The sequence below is a fragment of the Marmota monax genome, unplaced genomic scaffold, assembly GCF_021218885.2.
Source record: "Marmota monax isolate L192 unplaced genomic scaffold, Marmota_monax_Labrador192_F-V1.1 WCK01_AAM20220418_F8-fsc00308, whole genome shotgun sequence".
Taxonomy (NCBI): domain Eukaryota; kingdom Metazoa; phylum Chordata; class Mammalia; order Rodentia; family Sciuridae; genus Marmota; species Marmota monax.
This window is the reverse complement of record NW_026692997.1, coordinates 798791-816567: the sequence shown is the minus strand read 5'-3', so window position 1 is coordinate 816567 and position 17777 is coordinate 798791. Positions and strand designations below refer to the sequence as shown.

General features: G+C 31.3%; 1 protein-coding gene across 4 annotated transcripts in view; it reads right to left on the bottom strand.

Moving 5' to 3' along the window:
* Col11a1 (collagen type XI alpha 1 chain) overlaps window positions 1-17777 on the bottom strand; it is a 209247-nt gene that overhangs the window by 14044 nt on the left and 177426 nt on the right. For all 4 annotated transcript variants that reach the window (XM_058582061.1, XM_046452674.2, XM_058582064.1 and 1 more), the window contains 3 exons: window positions 6230-6283; window positions 5986-6093; window positions 5453-5506 (listed from right to left, as the gene is read on the bottom strand). In XM_058582061.1, the coding sequence (XP_058438044.1) occupies window positions 5453-5506; window positions 5986-6093; window positions 6230-6283 (216 nt within the window). The remainder of the gene's footprint in view (window positions 1-5452; window positions 5507-5985; window positions 6094-6229; window positions 6284-17777) is intronic.

Below are 17777 nucleotides of genomic sequence, written 5' to 3'. Positions count from 1 at the left end.
TGGTATCAGACCCTAAATCCAGTTAATCAATATACAAATCAGAGCACATAGAGGATATGATGTATATTAAAATAAAATATGACTTATTTAGTTTACTAGCTAAATGATTTTATAATTAAATGTACATAATTTGTACCTACTTTTTTTCTAGTCTTATCAGAAATGACAGGTGAAAGAAAATAATGCCCAAGAGCCTATTTTAAAAAAATGTTTTATAGGAAGCCCCAAGAGCATAAATTTTAAGGAAATAGTATAAATGGTAAAGGAAGCAATCAGGTAATCATTTAGACAGCTTATGTCACTATTAGGGTACAGGAGGTCAGACTATGTATTAGAATAAAGAAACATAAAATAAGTCTATGAAAATCACTTTAATAAAAATGTAATCATAAGTTTGATCCCTAGCACCGCAAAAAAATTGTAATTGTAATAAGGAACTATGTATGTGAAACATTTAAGAATATTGGTTATACTTGATATATATCAGTTAAAAATCCATACATTTTCTAGGTTAAAAATATGAAACTGAAACCCTGTCATAAAATCAAAAGTACAAAGTGTTGGAGAGGCAGTCCAGTGGTAGAGCACCTGTGGGTTCAATCCCCAGTACAAAAACAAAAACCCCAAAATTATTTAAAGAGGCTATCTATATATGCTTTTTCTTCACATCTCATTTTATATTCAAACTTTCATGCATACAATATGCTTTACAGAAATTTTGCTGTAAAGGGGAAAACTGATAAAGATGTTGGCGGCTGGACATCAATATTCCTAATCACTGTCATAGTCACAAATGTTGAAATCTAATATATCATATCTCTGAGCTTTATTCATAAAAATATTATAAAAGTAACTGTGTCTTAATATTGTGATAATGAAAGAAAAATCAGGCTTATGAAAGACTAGATAAACAGTGAAGCATAACACAAATGTCAATTATGATCATTAGCTTTAGTTACACTATAGATGGGTACCTATTATTTTTTTTCCTTCTATTCAAATAGTACAAGCTAAAATAGAAAAAAAGAAAATAGTAATTCTAGTTCTCAGGCTTCATTAGAAATATACTAGACACTGTGTTTCACATGCATTTTAAAATATTTTCTATAAAATTATTCATGAAGGAGTTAAAGGAAAAGAGTATTAATCCCTCTAAGTTAATAAGTTCTTATGAAATTACAAGCTTATCTATGGATGAATTTGCCAAGCAAAATCAATTTTGTATTTTCATCAGCTGAAAATAGAAATTGATAATGTTATGATTTTGAGAGCAGTTATAAATATCCTTCCGAACCTGGAACATATCAAAAACAACAACTCTGCATATAAAAATGTTATTCCAAGTTACATGTTTTCTATTTCCTCTTTAGGACATTGTAAATTGAAAACTCCTAGGGAAATACATAATTCATATGCAATAAAGAGAAATGGAAAACAGGGACCATACATTCTTAAGTGTGTAGAATACACAATCAAACATTCCCCCTGCAGTATTATGCTTTATGGAATATTTGCTTGATCTGCATCTCAAAGCTCTAATGTGCTGAAGCTTAAAGAAATTGCAGAGCCCACACTTTCTTTAAAAGATAAAAGCATGAGATATTGTTTAATTTAGTGGAAAGCAAATGCTTTATTATTTCAACCTGTTTAATCATTATGAAATGCCAAGCATCTCATCCCCTTTTAGAGTTTAAATGTAGCATTAAGGCAAAAAAATAAAATTGTAATTCAATAACCTATCTTACTTTTTATTCAGGCTTTTATGTTTGAAAATAATGCTATCAGATATTTTATTTATCACTTTGTGAAAAGAAAGAATACATAATAATATTAAGTAAACTTGTCCAAAGATAAATAATGAATAATTTTTCAGTTGCACTGGAATGAATATGATTTTAAAAGAATGAAGCAAAACAAAAGCTTAAAACTAAATGATAGTTTTGCCTCCAAAAAATCAAATAAATATCAATTTTTAAAGTTACTAAATCACATTAATTTTGACCTCTAGCAGACATAAGAATTTAGTTACCATTACTTTTCTACTTAAAACACTCTTATTCACATTTAATTTTCGCTATGTACTAAAGAAACCACCAGTTCCACTTAAAAGCAAAAATAACAGCATAGTTGTTTACATAGGCTCATCATTGTTCTGTTCTTCTCTGTTAGTGCCTACATTTTCTACTTTTGTGACCTAAGTTCCATATGGGGATTCTAAATGTACATATGTCCATATATGTCTGTATATATACACATGGGTATATATGCACATGTATAGAATTAATGCATATGTAGAGGTTTAAGTTAAATGTTATCATTTGTATTTTGCTATTTAAAGTAAAAGGCATATACAGCACTTCTACAAAACTCTAGTCAAGTTGACAACAGAGTGGAACAGACAACAAGCAAATATCATTTTTAGAGTTTGATATCTGTTCATTTCACTCTAAAAAAATTTGTCTCCATAAAGTTCCTATAAAAATGGTAAACTATTATCTATGCTGCTGATGGATGGACGATCTGTTAGAGTTCAATTGTCTAATTAGGTACCAGCCAATCTGGAAAGATGAAAGCCAACCAAGTTCAATAAGTTGATTTATTGAACAGCTAAACTGGATTTAAACACTAGGGCATGGGAAGACCTAGGTAGCTTTGACTAGTGGAACTTTGGAACTTTGCTGTAGGATGTTACAGGCAGCTTCTACAAGGGGAAAGGAGGAGACCCAATAGATAGCTGCAGAACTCTAGTAACAAGCTGAATCTTGCAAGACTTGAATACTTGTGCAAACATATTTAAGAGGGTAATGAGGAAAAACTAAATTATGGAGAAGGTATATTCAAAGCAATTTTATGTGAATTATTTTCTGAGTTGAATGTAAACTGTGTAAGTTTTCAAATCTCTATCTCCCACATCTTATTTACATTTATACCTCTCGTTTCCTTCTTTCATAATTTATATTTCTAATCAGGGAAGGATCCCTATTGGAAATTATTTAAATGGTTTTATTCTGGGTATACTTACCATCCTCTGCTTGATTTGATTATTGTACTTGTCACATGTTCTAACTGCTGAAAGTGTAACTGTACATGCTGACCTTCTGCATTTGCTCTAATAGTCAACATCTTCCAAATCTCTCTCTCTCTCTCTCTCTCTCTCTCTCTCTCTCTCTCTCTCACACACACACACACACACACACACACAAACACACACACACACAAACTGAGGTGAAATTAGTTTCTTTTCACTAAAAAGGCACAACTGATGTTTCTTAAAATATTGATCATTATTTTATTCCCTTAATTCTTTATTTTATGTTAGTAGTACCCATCAATTGTTTTAAGTTGTATAAAAATAACTCATTTAACAGGCATTAAAAATTTCAGGAGGTAGAAGATGTTAATAACTAAATTAAACTCACTTAAATTTTATGCCATTTCATGAAACAGATGCTCTTAATCCCATTTTATAAATAAACTAAAACTGGAGAGAAAGAGAAGAAGGAAGAACAACTTTTCCAATGTCATCCCACAAGTAAATGGCAGTGCACATATTTGAAAATAGGGAGTTTGGATTTAGTCAATGATCTTAACCAGTAACCATGATAAATCACTTCTCACTCTGCTTAAAACATTACCTGTTAAGATAAGTCATTTTTAGTTGAATTGAAAAACCTCATTAAATTGCCAAAAGTAGCAGTTTTAAGGTAATAGCTCAATCCAGCCTCACCTCATAGACTTAGTACCATTTTCGTAGAGATTAAACATCACACCGAAAGCCAACTGATGCTAAGAAAAAGCTACAGTATTTTCATATCATAAATAAGTACTCTCTAACAAAACCAGCAGCCAGAGAATTGAATAGGCCCCTGCTGCTTATTTCTGAGGCTCATCATTTCACTGTTCCTAAAAAGGATTGTTCAGTCCCTTGAACTCTACATTTACATTTGCTCATGAGTCAGAAGTACAAACTTGCAAGCTGGAATCAGGTGGTATGCCTGATGGTTTTGTTTTTAATATTAGCCAAAGGAAATCTTCAGCATGGTACTTTTTAAAAAATTTCATCTGTAGAAAGGTCAGCATACTTATTGGAAAACCTGAAATAATAATAAGAGAACCTCTGGCAAATTTTAGGATGACATTAAGGCAGAGTATTTTTTCTTCCAGGCTCTTACCCTGTGCAGTTAGGCACTTACCAAATCTAAGGAGAGTATTTCCTAAGTAGTGTAGTTGTGGAGTGATCCTGTTTCAGCCAGGACCCTATTTCTATGCTGATGAGATTATGTGCCCAGTTGAAAATCTCCAGCTTGAAGTCAATTACAATTTGGTAGTAATTATCCAGTTACCAAATAAGTAATCTTTACCTTCTTCAGCAAAAGTTTAAAATAATACTTGATAGGTATCTGAGGGGAAATTGTGCCATCTTAAAAAAAAATGGCCAGAATCCCTCTTGAATAATTATGATTGTGAATCTGAGTTTTGATGGTTTTAGGGTATATAGGCACCTGAGACAATTAATATATCAATGACAAGAGGCTTTGACTAAATTTTTTATTAATTTAATAATTAATTTATTTAATAGTTTGATGAATTTAATAATTAAATTAATTTAATGATTAATTTAAATGACTATATGGAGGAACTTGACCATTTAAACCAATTTTTACCACACTTGCATAGTGCAACGTACACTGCTTACTGTTTTCATTAATCCTTTAATATAACTATTATTGGATAGTGAAGTTAAAATAACTGTATTGTGAAATTGAACTATGCATAAAGCAAACAAGTCACCTATCAAGCAATGATTTTAAAGAGCAAGTCTTTTTTTCTCATTTTCTGCCCAAATTTTAGCAAAGATAATTCACATGCTAGAATAACATGCATTTCTGAATAGTATGCTGGTCAATCACTGCTTTACTACATTTCTCAAGCATATTGTTTGCAATATAATGTTTATAATAGAGACTAAACGTGAATGTTGTTATAATCATATCTTTTTTTGTTAATGGGGCTTAGTGTCTTATCTTTCAGCCTATATGTCTCACAGAAAGAACCATTTATTTGGTCAAGGAGTCACTGTAAGCCTGTACTAACATTACTCTTTTAAATGAAGTACCAGGAAGCAAAGTTTAATTGCATGCATTTGGGGGAACTGTCTGTACTAGGAAAATGACTGGCAAGGCCATTAGTGGCATTTTATTCTGAGGGGAAATAATTTTTTCATCCAAAAGGTAAAAAAAAAAAAAAGGAACATTCTTGTGATCAAGTGGCATCTTTTCCATGTATCTATCAGTTAGAAATATTTGAATTTTTTGAGGTATGAGTAATATACTTCCTTGAATATTGTATCAAGTACAAACCAAGTTACCATCTAAAAATATCAGGATTCTACCGTGTAGACAATTTTGTTTCAGTAATTCTCTCTTTAAATAAAGAAAAAGATGCTACTCACCATAGGACCAGGTGGTCCATCTTGGCCTGCAGCTCCAGGGAGACCTTGTTCTCCCTACAGAAAAAAATCATATTTTTATTAATAATACATGATTATGTATTTTTTTTCAATTTTGGAAATTCAGAAAGGAAAGCAGCAAACATCCCCTGTGAATTCTACTATATGAAAAACATCTACAAATACTGTGAGCAATTTTGTGTTTAAAATTTCAACTCCATGTGCTTGTCTGTATGCAATACAGGCACACATACATATGTGTGCACAGAGGCATGCAAAGAAATTTTATGTCATTGAGAAATTAGGGTTTAGTTCCCTATTCTTCCTTTGCAAGTTAGAATTTTACCATGAACTTATTAAATAAATGACATACTTAAATATGTAGGAATGTCTGTACATAATAATTACTGAATTCCCACAAAAACATTCTCAAAATAACTTATGAAATATGCTGTCAGAAACATTTTAACTCATAATTTTTCAGAAATACAATGCTGTTTTCAAGGCAACATTTTTCAGCTAAGATGCTTACTCACCACAGGGCCAGGGATTCCCCGGAGACCTTCTGGACCAGGCTTTCCAGATGGACCCTGAGGACCAACTGGGCCAGTTTTCCCAGGAGGACCTTCAGCACCTGCTTCTCCCTATTAGAAAATAAAATACATGAATGCACCCATAATCAGAAAAAGACATCTTACTATTTTTAAACATATTGAAAATAAATGCTTATTTAATGTATAATAAGATTTTGAAACATAATATTTGTAAAGTATATTTTACCTTAGCACCTTTTTCACCTTGTCTTCCCTCTGAACCTGCAGGTCCAGGAGGACCCTATAAACATAAAATTGCAGTTAAATATGTGTCACATTTATTGCAATTCTGGACTGACTTACAAATACTCCAATTTAACTTGTAACAGACTAATACATTTTGGTTTTCTATTGATATTAAGTTTCAAACACAAGGTGGAAAATTAAAATGATTTTCACACACAAGCTTTCACCCCAAATATTAAAAATAAAACACAGGGTAGACTACAGACAATCATATAGCGCCAATGTAAGTTAATGGTAAAAATAAAGTGTTTAAAAATGCGGGTGAAGTAAGATAGTTACTATGAGTATAAATACTCATATCATTTATTATGTTGAATTATTAGCGATGAATTGAATATTAAATTTTGCTTCCATCCTTATGTATATTTTAAGAGTGGGCCCCTTCTTAATCTAAGAACATCTGTAAGTGTTTACACATCCTTAAAGGAACATGTCCTGGTTGAAGAAACATTTATAATCATGATGGTCAACAGAGTATTTTCGTTCTCTAGAACTATGTAACTCATAGAAATAAGTAACATTAAAAAATAGTATCACTTCTTAAAAACTACCATTAGAGCAAAAATAGAAAAAAAGCACTACATTCAAGATGTCATATAAAAGCATATGTATGGGAAGATTAAATAAGAAATTTGGTGATCTCCTAGAACTTGCTTTTTATTTCTTCCCCAATTCCTCTTGTTTTCCATTTGTTCACTTCAGTTTTGTCAATGATTACGCTTAAAAGCATTAACCAAGATTGAAGCTGGAAGTTGGAGAGAGTAGCCATGTGGTGGTATTTGGTGAAAATAAGGTGAAGAATAAGGAATTACATTTTAAAAATTTTCAGCTATTGAAATAACATTCTAATGATGAATACAGGCAAGATTTTCACGCCTTTTAAATTCATATTTAAAATGAATATCAAACACTCCATCAAACTCCAAATTCCATGAACTCATTTTATCTCGGAGAATCAGTAAAGAAAACACTGGTAATTATTTTCTCAATATCAGAACTGTAACCTCATTTGACATTCACTGTGCCTCAATCACAATATAAGAAATGTATAAATTCTATACAGTCATCTCTTGAGGTGGTAGGAATATGCTCTTAATAATGCATAAAATAACATTTCAAAACATATAAAATTCATATTATTTATGCAAGTATATTTCTGCATTAAAGCATAAACCCTGAATCTTTCTCACTGTTAAATGTTGAGCCATAAATTATTTTGGTGTGATATTTAAAATTCTATTCAATGTAATCACAATGACTATTAATTTGAAAACAGAAATAATGAAGCTCATTGTAAGTTTTTCCTTATTCATGAAAAAGATTTTTTCTTAAATTAGTGATGTGAATTTATGCAGTCTTAAACTCAAAAGATTACATTTAATATGTGAACTTTATACCATAGATTTATCAATGGCTGCTTTTTAAAACACAAACCATCCCGCATATAAAAACAGAAAAATATACCCTTTATGCTGAGAGAGAGAAATAAAATCTGAGTTTGAAGAGCCTAGAGAGTTTTAACATAACTAAACTACAACAACAAAATTATTATTAAAATAAATGTTTTTCCACCCAAAGGGGCTTTTTTTTTCTGTATGTGTAAAGATAACTGTCACTATGTGAGTTCTTTTTAAATAACTCTTCCATTTATTTTCTCATTTTAATTTATTCATTTCATTTTTTCCCAAATGACAAAGAATTTTACTTTTTAAGAAAAAAGCAGACTTGGAGGAAAGCAGACTTGCTTTTCCTAGGAAAGCTGGAAATTTTCTTTGAAAAAACTCATAGTGCCTCCTATGATTTAAATGCATCCCCTCAAAAGATTGCTGGTGGGACTGCAAACTGGTGCGGCCAATCTGGAAAGCAGTATGGAGATTCCTGGGAAAGCTGGGAATGGAACCACCATTTGACCCAGCTATTGCCCTTCTTGGACTTTTCCCTGAAGACCTTAAAAGAGCGTACTACAGGGATACTGCTACATCGATGTTCATAGCAGCACAATTCACAATTGCTAGACTGTGGAACCAACCCAGATGCCCTTCAATAGATGAATGGATAAAAAAAATGTGGCATTTATACACCATGGAGTATTATGCAGCACTAAAAAATGACAAAATCATAGAATTTGCAGGGAAATGGATGGCACTAGAGCAGATTATGCTTAGTGAAGCTAGCCAATCCCTAAAAAACAAATACCAAATGTCTTCTTTGATATAATGAGAGCAACTAAGAACAGAGCAGGGAGGAAGAGCAGGAAGAAAAGATTAACATTAAACAGATACATGAGGTGGGATGGAAAGGGAGAGAAAAGGGAAATTGCATGGTAATGGAGGGAGACCCTCATTGTTATACAAAATTACATATAAGAGGTTGTGAGGGGAATGGGAAAATAAACAAGGAGAGATATGAATTACAGTGGATGGGGTAGAGAGAGAAGATGGGAGGGGAGGGAGGGGGGATGGTAGAGGACAGGAAAGGTAGCAGAATACAACAGTTACTAATAGGGCATTATGTAAAAATGTGGATGTGTAACCGATGTGATTCTGCAATCTGTATTTGGGGTAAAATTGGGAGTTCATAACCAACTTGAATCTAATGTATGAAATATGATATGTCAAGAGCTTTATAATGTTTTGAACAACCAATAAAAAAAAATTAAAAAAAAAAAAGTGTGTGTTGGAAACTCAGCAATGTAACACCATAGGGAGGTGGGGCCTAATGGGCTCTGCCCTTGTGGGTGGATTAATACTGACTGTAAAAGGACTCCAGGCGTGAGATCCATTCCTTGTGCTCTCTCATACTCTTCCATCCCCGCCTTTCTGCCATGGTGATGCAGCAAGAGGACCCTTGATAAATGCAGTTCATCGGTCTCATATTTCCCAATCTTAGAACCATGAACAAATACATTTCTATTCCTTAGAAATTACCCAGTGTATGGTATTCAGTTATAGCAGCACAAAACAGACTAGTACAATGCACACAGAAAAATTCTTGTCTTGATTATTTTTCAGGTTTGCAACAATGGGCCCTAGTTAGTTCTTCTCTGGCATTTGTTGCTGTAACAGATTTTCCTTTCTGTAATAAATACACTTCCTATAAAATTCTATTATTATCATCTTTCCATTATTCATATTTTATAATATATCCTATATTTTATCCATTCTTCCACTCATGTCACAAATATTTAAATATTACTTATGTTCCAGAAATGTGCTATGCATGGTGAATACAAATAAAATATAAAATTGCAACCCTAAGGGAATTTCCAAAATTTAGTTACAGAGACAGACATAAAAGTTAATAAACAGACTATACTGTAAAATAAATGAAGACCAGATAGGTTTGCAAAATAGGTACACTGATCCAGTTTGGCAGTAGGAAAAGTTTTCCTAAAAATTAAATATCTGATCTAAACCTTACAGTGCGGGATGCTTCCTTAGAACAGTTAACCTTCTGAACATTTACATGAAAGCACAAAGGCATAGAATGGAAAATATATGGTGCTCTTCAGAGAACTGCTAGTAGTTCAGTCAGACTGTCAGTCAAGAGTCTGGGCATACATGTGAGTCACAGGGGCAAAATTCTGGGAAGCATGCTGATGTTGGGGTTTGAGAAGCAAGGAGGAAAAGAGGGAATGTATAGAAAGGGAGAATTTGAGAAGGGTTCTGACTTCAAATATTAGTAAAATTAACTATGCTGAATTTAGTGCTATTAGAACATTTAAATATGTATTAAGTGAACAAGTGCTCTTATTTTTCACATTGAAAAATTATAACAGCTACTCAAAAAGCTAAGGCAGAAGGACTGTAAGTGTAAGTCCGGCTGGGCAACTTTGAGACTATACCTCAAAATAAGTAAAAAAATAAAAAAGAGCGGCATATGTTGTTCATAGGTAGAACACTCCCAGGTTCAATCCACAATCGTCACAAACGAAAAAACATTAGGACAGTTTTTCCTAAGCAGTATTAAAAACACTAACATTTTGAGTATTTAAAAAGTAAAGTTAAATCAATTTAATTAAGGATTCTTCAGAACTTTTAATATTCTTTTTGACTGTCTCTGAAAGAGGTAGTGATTCCCAATTTAAATGCACACTTTGTTTATGTAATGACCCTCAAAGGGCATAGTTTCTTACTGAACAGAAATTTTAAGAAAATTTATAATGCATTTTATCATTATGATTTATTTTTCCACCTATATATTTATATGATATAGGAATTTTTCAAGGGCCTTTGTAAAAGCAAACATTTCAATTTGAAATTTAATTTAACAATACATATAGTAACACACATAATACATATGTATTATGTGTATTTGTGTTTTTTGTGCACTTATATATGCTCAAACTATATATGCATGTCTATTTACCATATATGGCATACATGCAGGCATATATATGATTTATCGGCCTTTGTAATCAATAATATCAGTTATTTTGATTTTTATTGAAGCTTTCCTTTGGTAATATGAGCTGGACTTTAAAATTCCATTTAATATGTGTACTTTCAAGTTATAAGGTTAATATTATTTTAATTAGTTCCAGAATATTTTTTTTCAGTAAAAGGGGACATGAAACTAGCTGTAATTATCACTTGTGTAACAAAATTCCAAGCTTATTGATGTGAGCTGTACTATCTTCTGGTGCCTTAAGGAAAGAGATATTTATTTTTCAGTATTACAAATGTAGGACCTAAGGTACATGGACTACAAATCATAATGTAATTTTTCTAGTTCAATAACTATCAGAATCTTGTTTCTGTATCACTGCCACTCAAAGTATTACAATCAATATTCTATTAGGAAGTCTTATTATCATTTATTTGTCAAATTCATTCCCAGAAAAATGATAATATTTTGAACACACTTCTAGTAATTGTTACTTATGCTATATATTATAGCAAAATTGTCATTGGTCTGCCTTTCCTCCAATGTAGGGAAACTGAAAATAGGAGAAATGTTAATTTTCATAAAATACATGCAAAGCTTATTTCAGACTACCTGTCCCAGATGGACTGAAGAGACATAGACTGCAAAACAATTCATTTGACCAAAGTAAAAAAAAAAAAAGTGACCTCACACATTTGTAGTGTCTGAAGAATGACCTTACAATAGCATATTACTTGTTCCCAACTATTTTCTTCTCAGTTAACTCTGTTTAATCACATTATTATTTATCAAATTTCTACTGAATCTCTCTTATTTTATATATCTATTTTATTAAAAATTATATGCAGGGTTTTTTTAGTTTTATTGATTTAATTTTTTTAAATATACAGCAGTGAAATGCATTATAATTCTTATTATATAGAGAGTACAATTTTTCATATCTTTGTATATAGAATATGTTCATACCAATTCATGCTTTTATACATTTTTTTGTATTACAATTCTTAATATATACCAAAAATTTTCATATATCTGTTTATATATACAATATGTTGATATGCAGTTTTATGAATTTAAATTATCCCCCTTTCTGCAATTGTTCTCAAAGGAAATTCCTTTGTAATATGTTATGTGAATTTACATAAAGGAATAAATAATTTAAATATGTATAGATTTCAACAAAATTACAATATCCTGTACTTTGAAAATGCATTTCATTAGTATTTTAAAATTATTTTTAACATGCACCACTCAACTGAGTATTGATCACTATAAAATTGAAATGAGAAAAAAAAGAAAAATTTAGCAAGAAACAAAGCTAACCTATTATAAAGTTACTTGTTGCTAATAAGTTTTCTTTTAAATTACACAATCACAAAATTAGAAATGGTTTAATCTTTCACCTATATATTTTATTTATTGATAAATAAATATATGAATAATGCCACAATTTGAAACTTTTATTCAGTGTTAGTAGTAACATCTTACTGTCTGCACTCCTAAAAAATGTAGGCACTGGGCTTGCTTCTTTAAATATATAGGATATTAATTTAGTTTAGTCCTCACGTTCACTTTGGACTTAGTTATTATGCCCACTTTATAAATGATAAAAAAACTAAGACTCAAAGAAATTAACTTATCATATATCACATTCTTTGGTAACAAAACAGATTTGAAACTGGGTGTGACCGATTCTAATGCAACTGCATTCTAAATTATTGGTTTCTAATATTAAGATATGAAAGATGGTGATTTTCAGGTTGCAAAAGAACTAAGTAATACTAATCCCTCATGTTCTTTCATTTTTATAGCCAACAGCACCTATTTAAGCTAAAGCAGAACTCCTGACTAAATCAACTAGTTTGTTTGGCTGTAGTTTAAAACAATGCAAACATTAATTGCAAGTACTATACAAAGCAAACCGTACTTTTAGTAATAAGGGTATTATTGTTAGAACAATTTTCACACCATCAAAATATTTTTCATTTTGTCTAAAAAATGGATTACTATGTAAAACTGATAAAGTCAGTTATGTGCATGGCAGTTTATGTTAACCTACTATAGGAAACAATTTAACACTGTGCTAAACAACTTTCAGGTCAGATTCAATTATGCCACTTTTTTTGTGACGTCACATTTTAAATGAAGAAAACCTTCATGTTATTGTTAAATTGTGCTGACCTAAGGCTGCTTATTCTACCATATCAAAATGCATGTGAAAAACACCGTAAGCAATGCATAGTTACCATATTTCTCATGCCATTAATAATTCATGGGTACACAGCCTTCTAATTTTGTTAACAAAGTGACTAGAATAGATTAAAATAGCCCACCATATTTGTATAAATTATTACTTTAAATAACTTTACGATCTTGAGGTTCTCAACATACAAATTCATTACATCATGCAACTCAGTATCAGAAACTTCCTATATGCTATTTTGCATAGTTACAAGGCACTTTCTCCCACAGAAATAACTACCATCCTAAACTTTTGTTAATCATTGTTTTATCATTTTTTTATTTTTAACATGTAGTTTGAATACTAACCATGTTTTACTTTTTTTGCCCATTAAATAAACAAAATGTTGAAATATATTATTTTGCAGTTCAATATTTTGCATTTATATAGATGCTCCTCAACTTCTAATGGGATTCTGTTATACTCATGATAAATTGAAAATATCATATATTGAAAATGCATTTAATATACCTGACCTGTTGAATATTATAGTTTAGCAATACAGTGCTTGGTAGAATACCAGTCCTTTTCTCACTGGCAGCTGCTCAGTGTGATACTCTCTTTTGATGTATTTGATGTATATGATATCACTAGCCTAGGAAAACATCAAAATTCAAAATTTGAAGTCCAGTTTATACTGACTGGGCATTTCACACCATCATAATGTCAGAAAATATAAGTCAAACTATTTTAAGTTGATAATGTATTTTCTCTTAATAGGTTTTTGAGATTCATCCTTCTGGATTGAAGCATCTCTAATATATTCATTTTCACTGCCATGAAATATTTTTATTTGTGAATATAATTAATTTATCTTTTCTTTTCTTTCTTTCTTTATTTAGTCAAGTCTCATTTTTATTTTCTTCCACATAAGGACAAAGAATTTTTCTGGAATGTTTGGAATGTTAGCAAGAAACAAAGCTACTCTATTATAAAGTTACTTGTTGCTAATAAGTCATTTTAATAAATAGCCTTACATATGAAAAAAATTACATGTTTTTCATATGTAATTTATCTTTTCTATAGTTATTATTATGAATAAAGATGATATGAACATTCTTATATGTGCCTCATGGTAAACATGTGCAAGAAATAATGTAGGATATGTACCTAGAAATGTAACTACCAGTTGGTAGGAATAGTTGAATAGAATCTATTAGGTAACTTAGAACTATTTCTCTAAAGTGGTTTTACAAATTAACAAAGAATACATGTGAATGATAATCCCCCTCGTTTTTGAAAACATCTTTTCTAACATCTGGTTTGCCAAGAGTAGATTTTTGTTAATTGGTGAATACAGGATGTTATTTCCATGTGATTTTCAGCACATATTTCTCTGACTTCAACAACATCATATCTATCATTTGTGTATTTGTGGGGCATTTCTGTCAAATGCCTTCTCGTGACTTTTGCTAATTTTTTTTCTATTGGAATATTTTCTTTCAGAATTTGAAGAAATACTTAGATATTTTGAAAAATTATTCTTTACAAGTTTCTCTATGTTAGAAATATCTTCTCCTAACGGATCTTTTATTTTCCATGTCTCTTTAATATTTTTCGATAAACAGAAAATGTTAATTGTGATACATTTGATAGTTCAATTGTCTTCTTTTCACTAACAATCTAATGTAAAATTATTAGGTGCTACAAGAGGCTGGTCTATAGACATTGTTACATTATGAAAATGGTACAACAGGAAACAAAGGACAGACACAGGAAACCAAGAACAAGTAATGAGATTGAATCAGTAATGAAGTTTCCCCTAAAAGAAAGGCCCGGGATCAGATGGCTTTATTGCTACATTTACCAAACTTTTGTAAAACTAAGCCCACATCTTCTAAAACTATTTCAAAGAATTGAAAGGGAGGAAACTCTTCCAAACTCACTCTACCAGTCTAGCATTTTATCCATATTAAAAACAAAACAAAAAAACCAAAAAACAAGAACACAACAACAACAACAAAAAACTAAACACAAATATCTTAGATGGTCATAGGTATAAGAATCCCCACCCCCAAATACTATGAAATGGTACTCAGTAGCACATTGAGAAGGTCATTCTCTAAGATCAAGTGATGCTTCAACATCCACAGATCAACAAATATACTTCCTCACACCAACAGAATGATCAGAATAATATGATCATCTCAACCAATGTAAAAACATATTCAGTAAAATAATGTCCCTACATGATTAAAACTCTAAACAAACTAGGTATAGAAGACATTTGCTTTAACATAAACAACAATGACTATATATGCTAAATACCCAGTCAACATTATACTGAATGGGGAAAAGCTGAAGGCATTTTCTCTAAAACCTGGAACAAAACAAGAATGTCAACTCTCACCATTTTGTCAATATAGTATTTGAAGTCTTACTGCAATTAGGCAATGGAAAGAAATGAAAGGTATACAAACAAGAAAGGAAGAAGTTGAATGACCTCCTTCTACTGACAGTATGATTGATTCCATATATTAAAAAAAAGAAAATATGAAGACTCCACTAAAAGACTATTAGAAATGATAAATGAATTTAGTAAAGATGTAGGATAAAAAAGCTACATGTAAGAATCAGTAATCTTTTTATATACCAATAATAAATTGGCTGAGAAATAAATCTACAAACTCATTCACAATAATTATGAAGACAAATAAAATACATAGGAATAAATTTAACCAAGGAAGTGAAAGAACTCTATAATGAAAATCTCTGAACAATGAGTAGATACAAAAAAAGAAAAAAGGAAATAACTCCTATTTTCATAGATTGTAAGAAAAACCTTAAACATGCTGCCCAAAGCAATTTAAAATTCAAGCCCTATGAAAATACCAATGATATTCTTCATTGAACTAGTGGAAAAAAGTCTAAAATTCATATGAAACCACCAAAGACCACAAATAGTCAAAGCAATATTGAAAACAACAGCACACACACACGTGCATACATTTGCGCATACACACGTGCACATGTGTGCGCACACACACAAAAAAAATGCTGAAAGCAACACAATACTAGATTTCAAGACAAAACACAGATCCATAGTAACCTAAACAGCATGGTACTTGTACACAGATACATAGACCAGTGGAAATAGAATAGAGATCCCAGAAATAACCCTACACAACCAACTGATTTTTGAGAAAGGTACCAAAAACAGAACTGGGAGAAAGGACAGTCTCTTTAAAAAAATACTGGATATCCCATGTAGAAGACTGAAACTTGCCTCTATCTCTCAATTTCTATAAAAATCAACTCAGGATGGATCAAAGACCCAGGTGTAAGAACTGAAACCATAAATCACTGGAAGAAAACATCAGCAAACACTTCCAGACATTTATATAGGCATTTTATTATATGACTCCAAATATACAAGAACCAAAAGCAAAAAATAGACAGATGAGGTTATATCAAACCAAAATCTTCTACATAGCAAAGGCAACTACCATGAACAGAATAGAAAAATACCCAACAGAGTGAGAGAAAATATTTGTAAGAAACTCAAAAATCTCAACAGCATTAAAACAAATAATCCAATTTTTAAGTGGGCATACAGTCTGAATAGACATTTCTTAGAAGAAGCAATATAGATGGAAAACAAATACATGAAAAGAGGAAATCAAAATAATAATTGCAAATCATTAGAAATAGATGGACTATCATTGAAAAGACAAAAATAAATGATTCTTCAAGGATGTGCAAATAAAGAACTCTAATGCATTGTTCATGGGAATGTTATTGAGTATAGTCATTATGGAGATTAGTATATGGGTTCCTTAAAGTAAATTAAAAAGAATGGATTTATCATATAATCCAACCATCCCTCTTCTGCTTATATATCCAAATGAAATGAAATCGGTGTACTGTAGAGATACCTGCACTCCCATGTTCACAGCAATCCTATTCACAATTGCTAAGATATGGAGTCAAACTAGTGTTCCCAGAAAGATGAATGGACAAAGAAAATGTGCTACATATATGTAATGGAATATTATCAAGAAATAAAAAACCTGAAGTACTGTCATTTATAGGAAAACTATCTAAACTACAGAACATCATGTTAAGTGTAATAAGCCAGACTCAGAAAAGACAAATACCATACATTCTCTCTAAAGCTAAAATAAGCCAATTTGAACACTCTGATTACTGGATGCTCAGCAGGGTGGAGGGAAGAAGGGGTAAAGGGAGGTTGGACAACAGGTTCCAAACACAGGTAGAAGGAATAAGTTGTAATGTTGTTGCACAGGACAGGGGGAGGATTATAGGTCATAATAATCATAAATAGTTCATAATAAGCTGATGTACAGTTTTGTGACGATCTAGAAGAGAGGAGCCTCAATTTCCCAACCATAAATGATGAGGGGAGGGAATGATAATTACCTTGATTTTATTAGTGCATGCTGTATACCTGGATTGAAATATCATACTGTTCCCCATTATATATAAAATTATTATGTTAATCAAATAGAAAAGCAAATTAAATTTAGTTTAAGAGTTTTGAAAATCCAGGTTCTTCTGCAGTCAATATTTTGAACAACAGTTGGTACAGATCTTCAGGAAAATTCTTTTGAATTTTTACTCACAAGAAAGAGAAGTTTGACCATGTAAAGCAATATAATATTATATACTGATTCCTGAGAATATTTTACTCATATGACATGCAGGTTTTTGCAATGCTTTAAGCTACCACTGGAGTGTTGACATCTTATCCACACATGGTACTCCAGGAGTTGATGTTCAGGGTACCATTGGAATTTGTTATAACAGTCTATATTTTCACTGAGGAGAGTACTAAACACGCCCTAAATAGGAGTTGTTTTTCTTATTTTCATAATGATATTGAAGTGGTTAAAGATTCTTC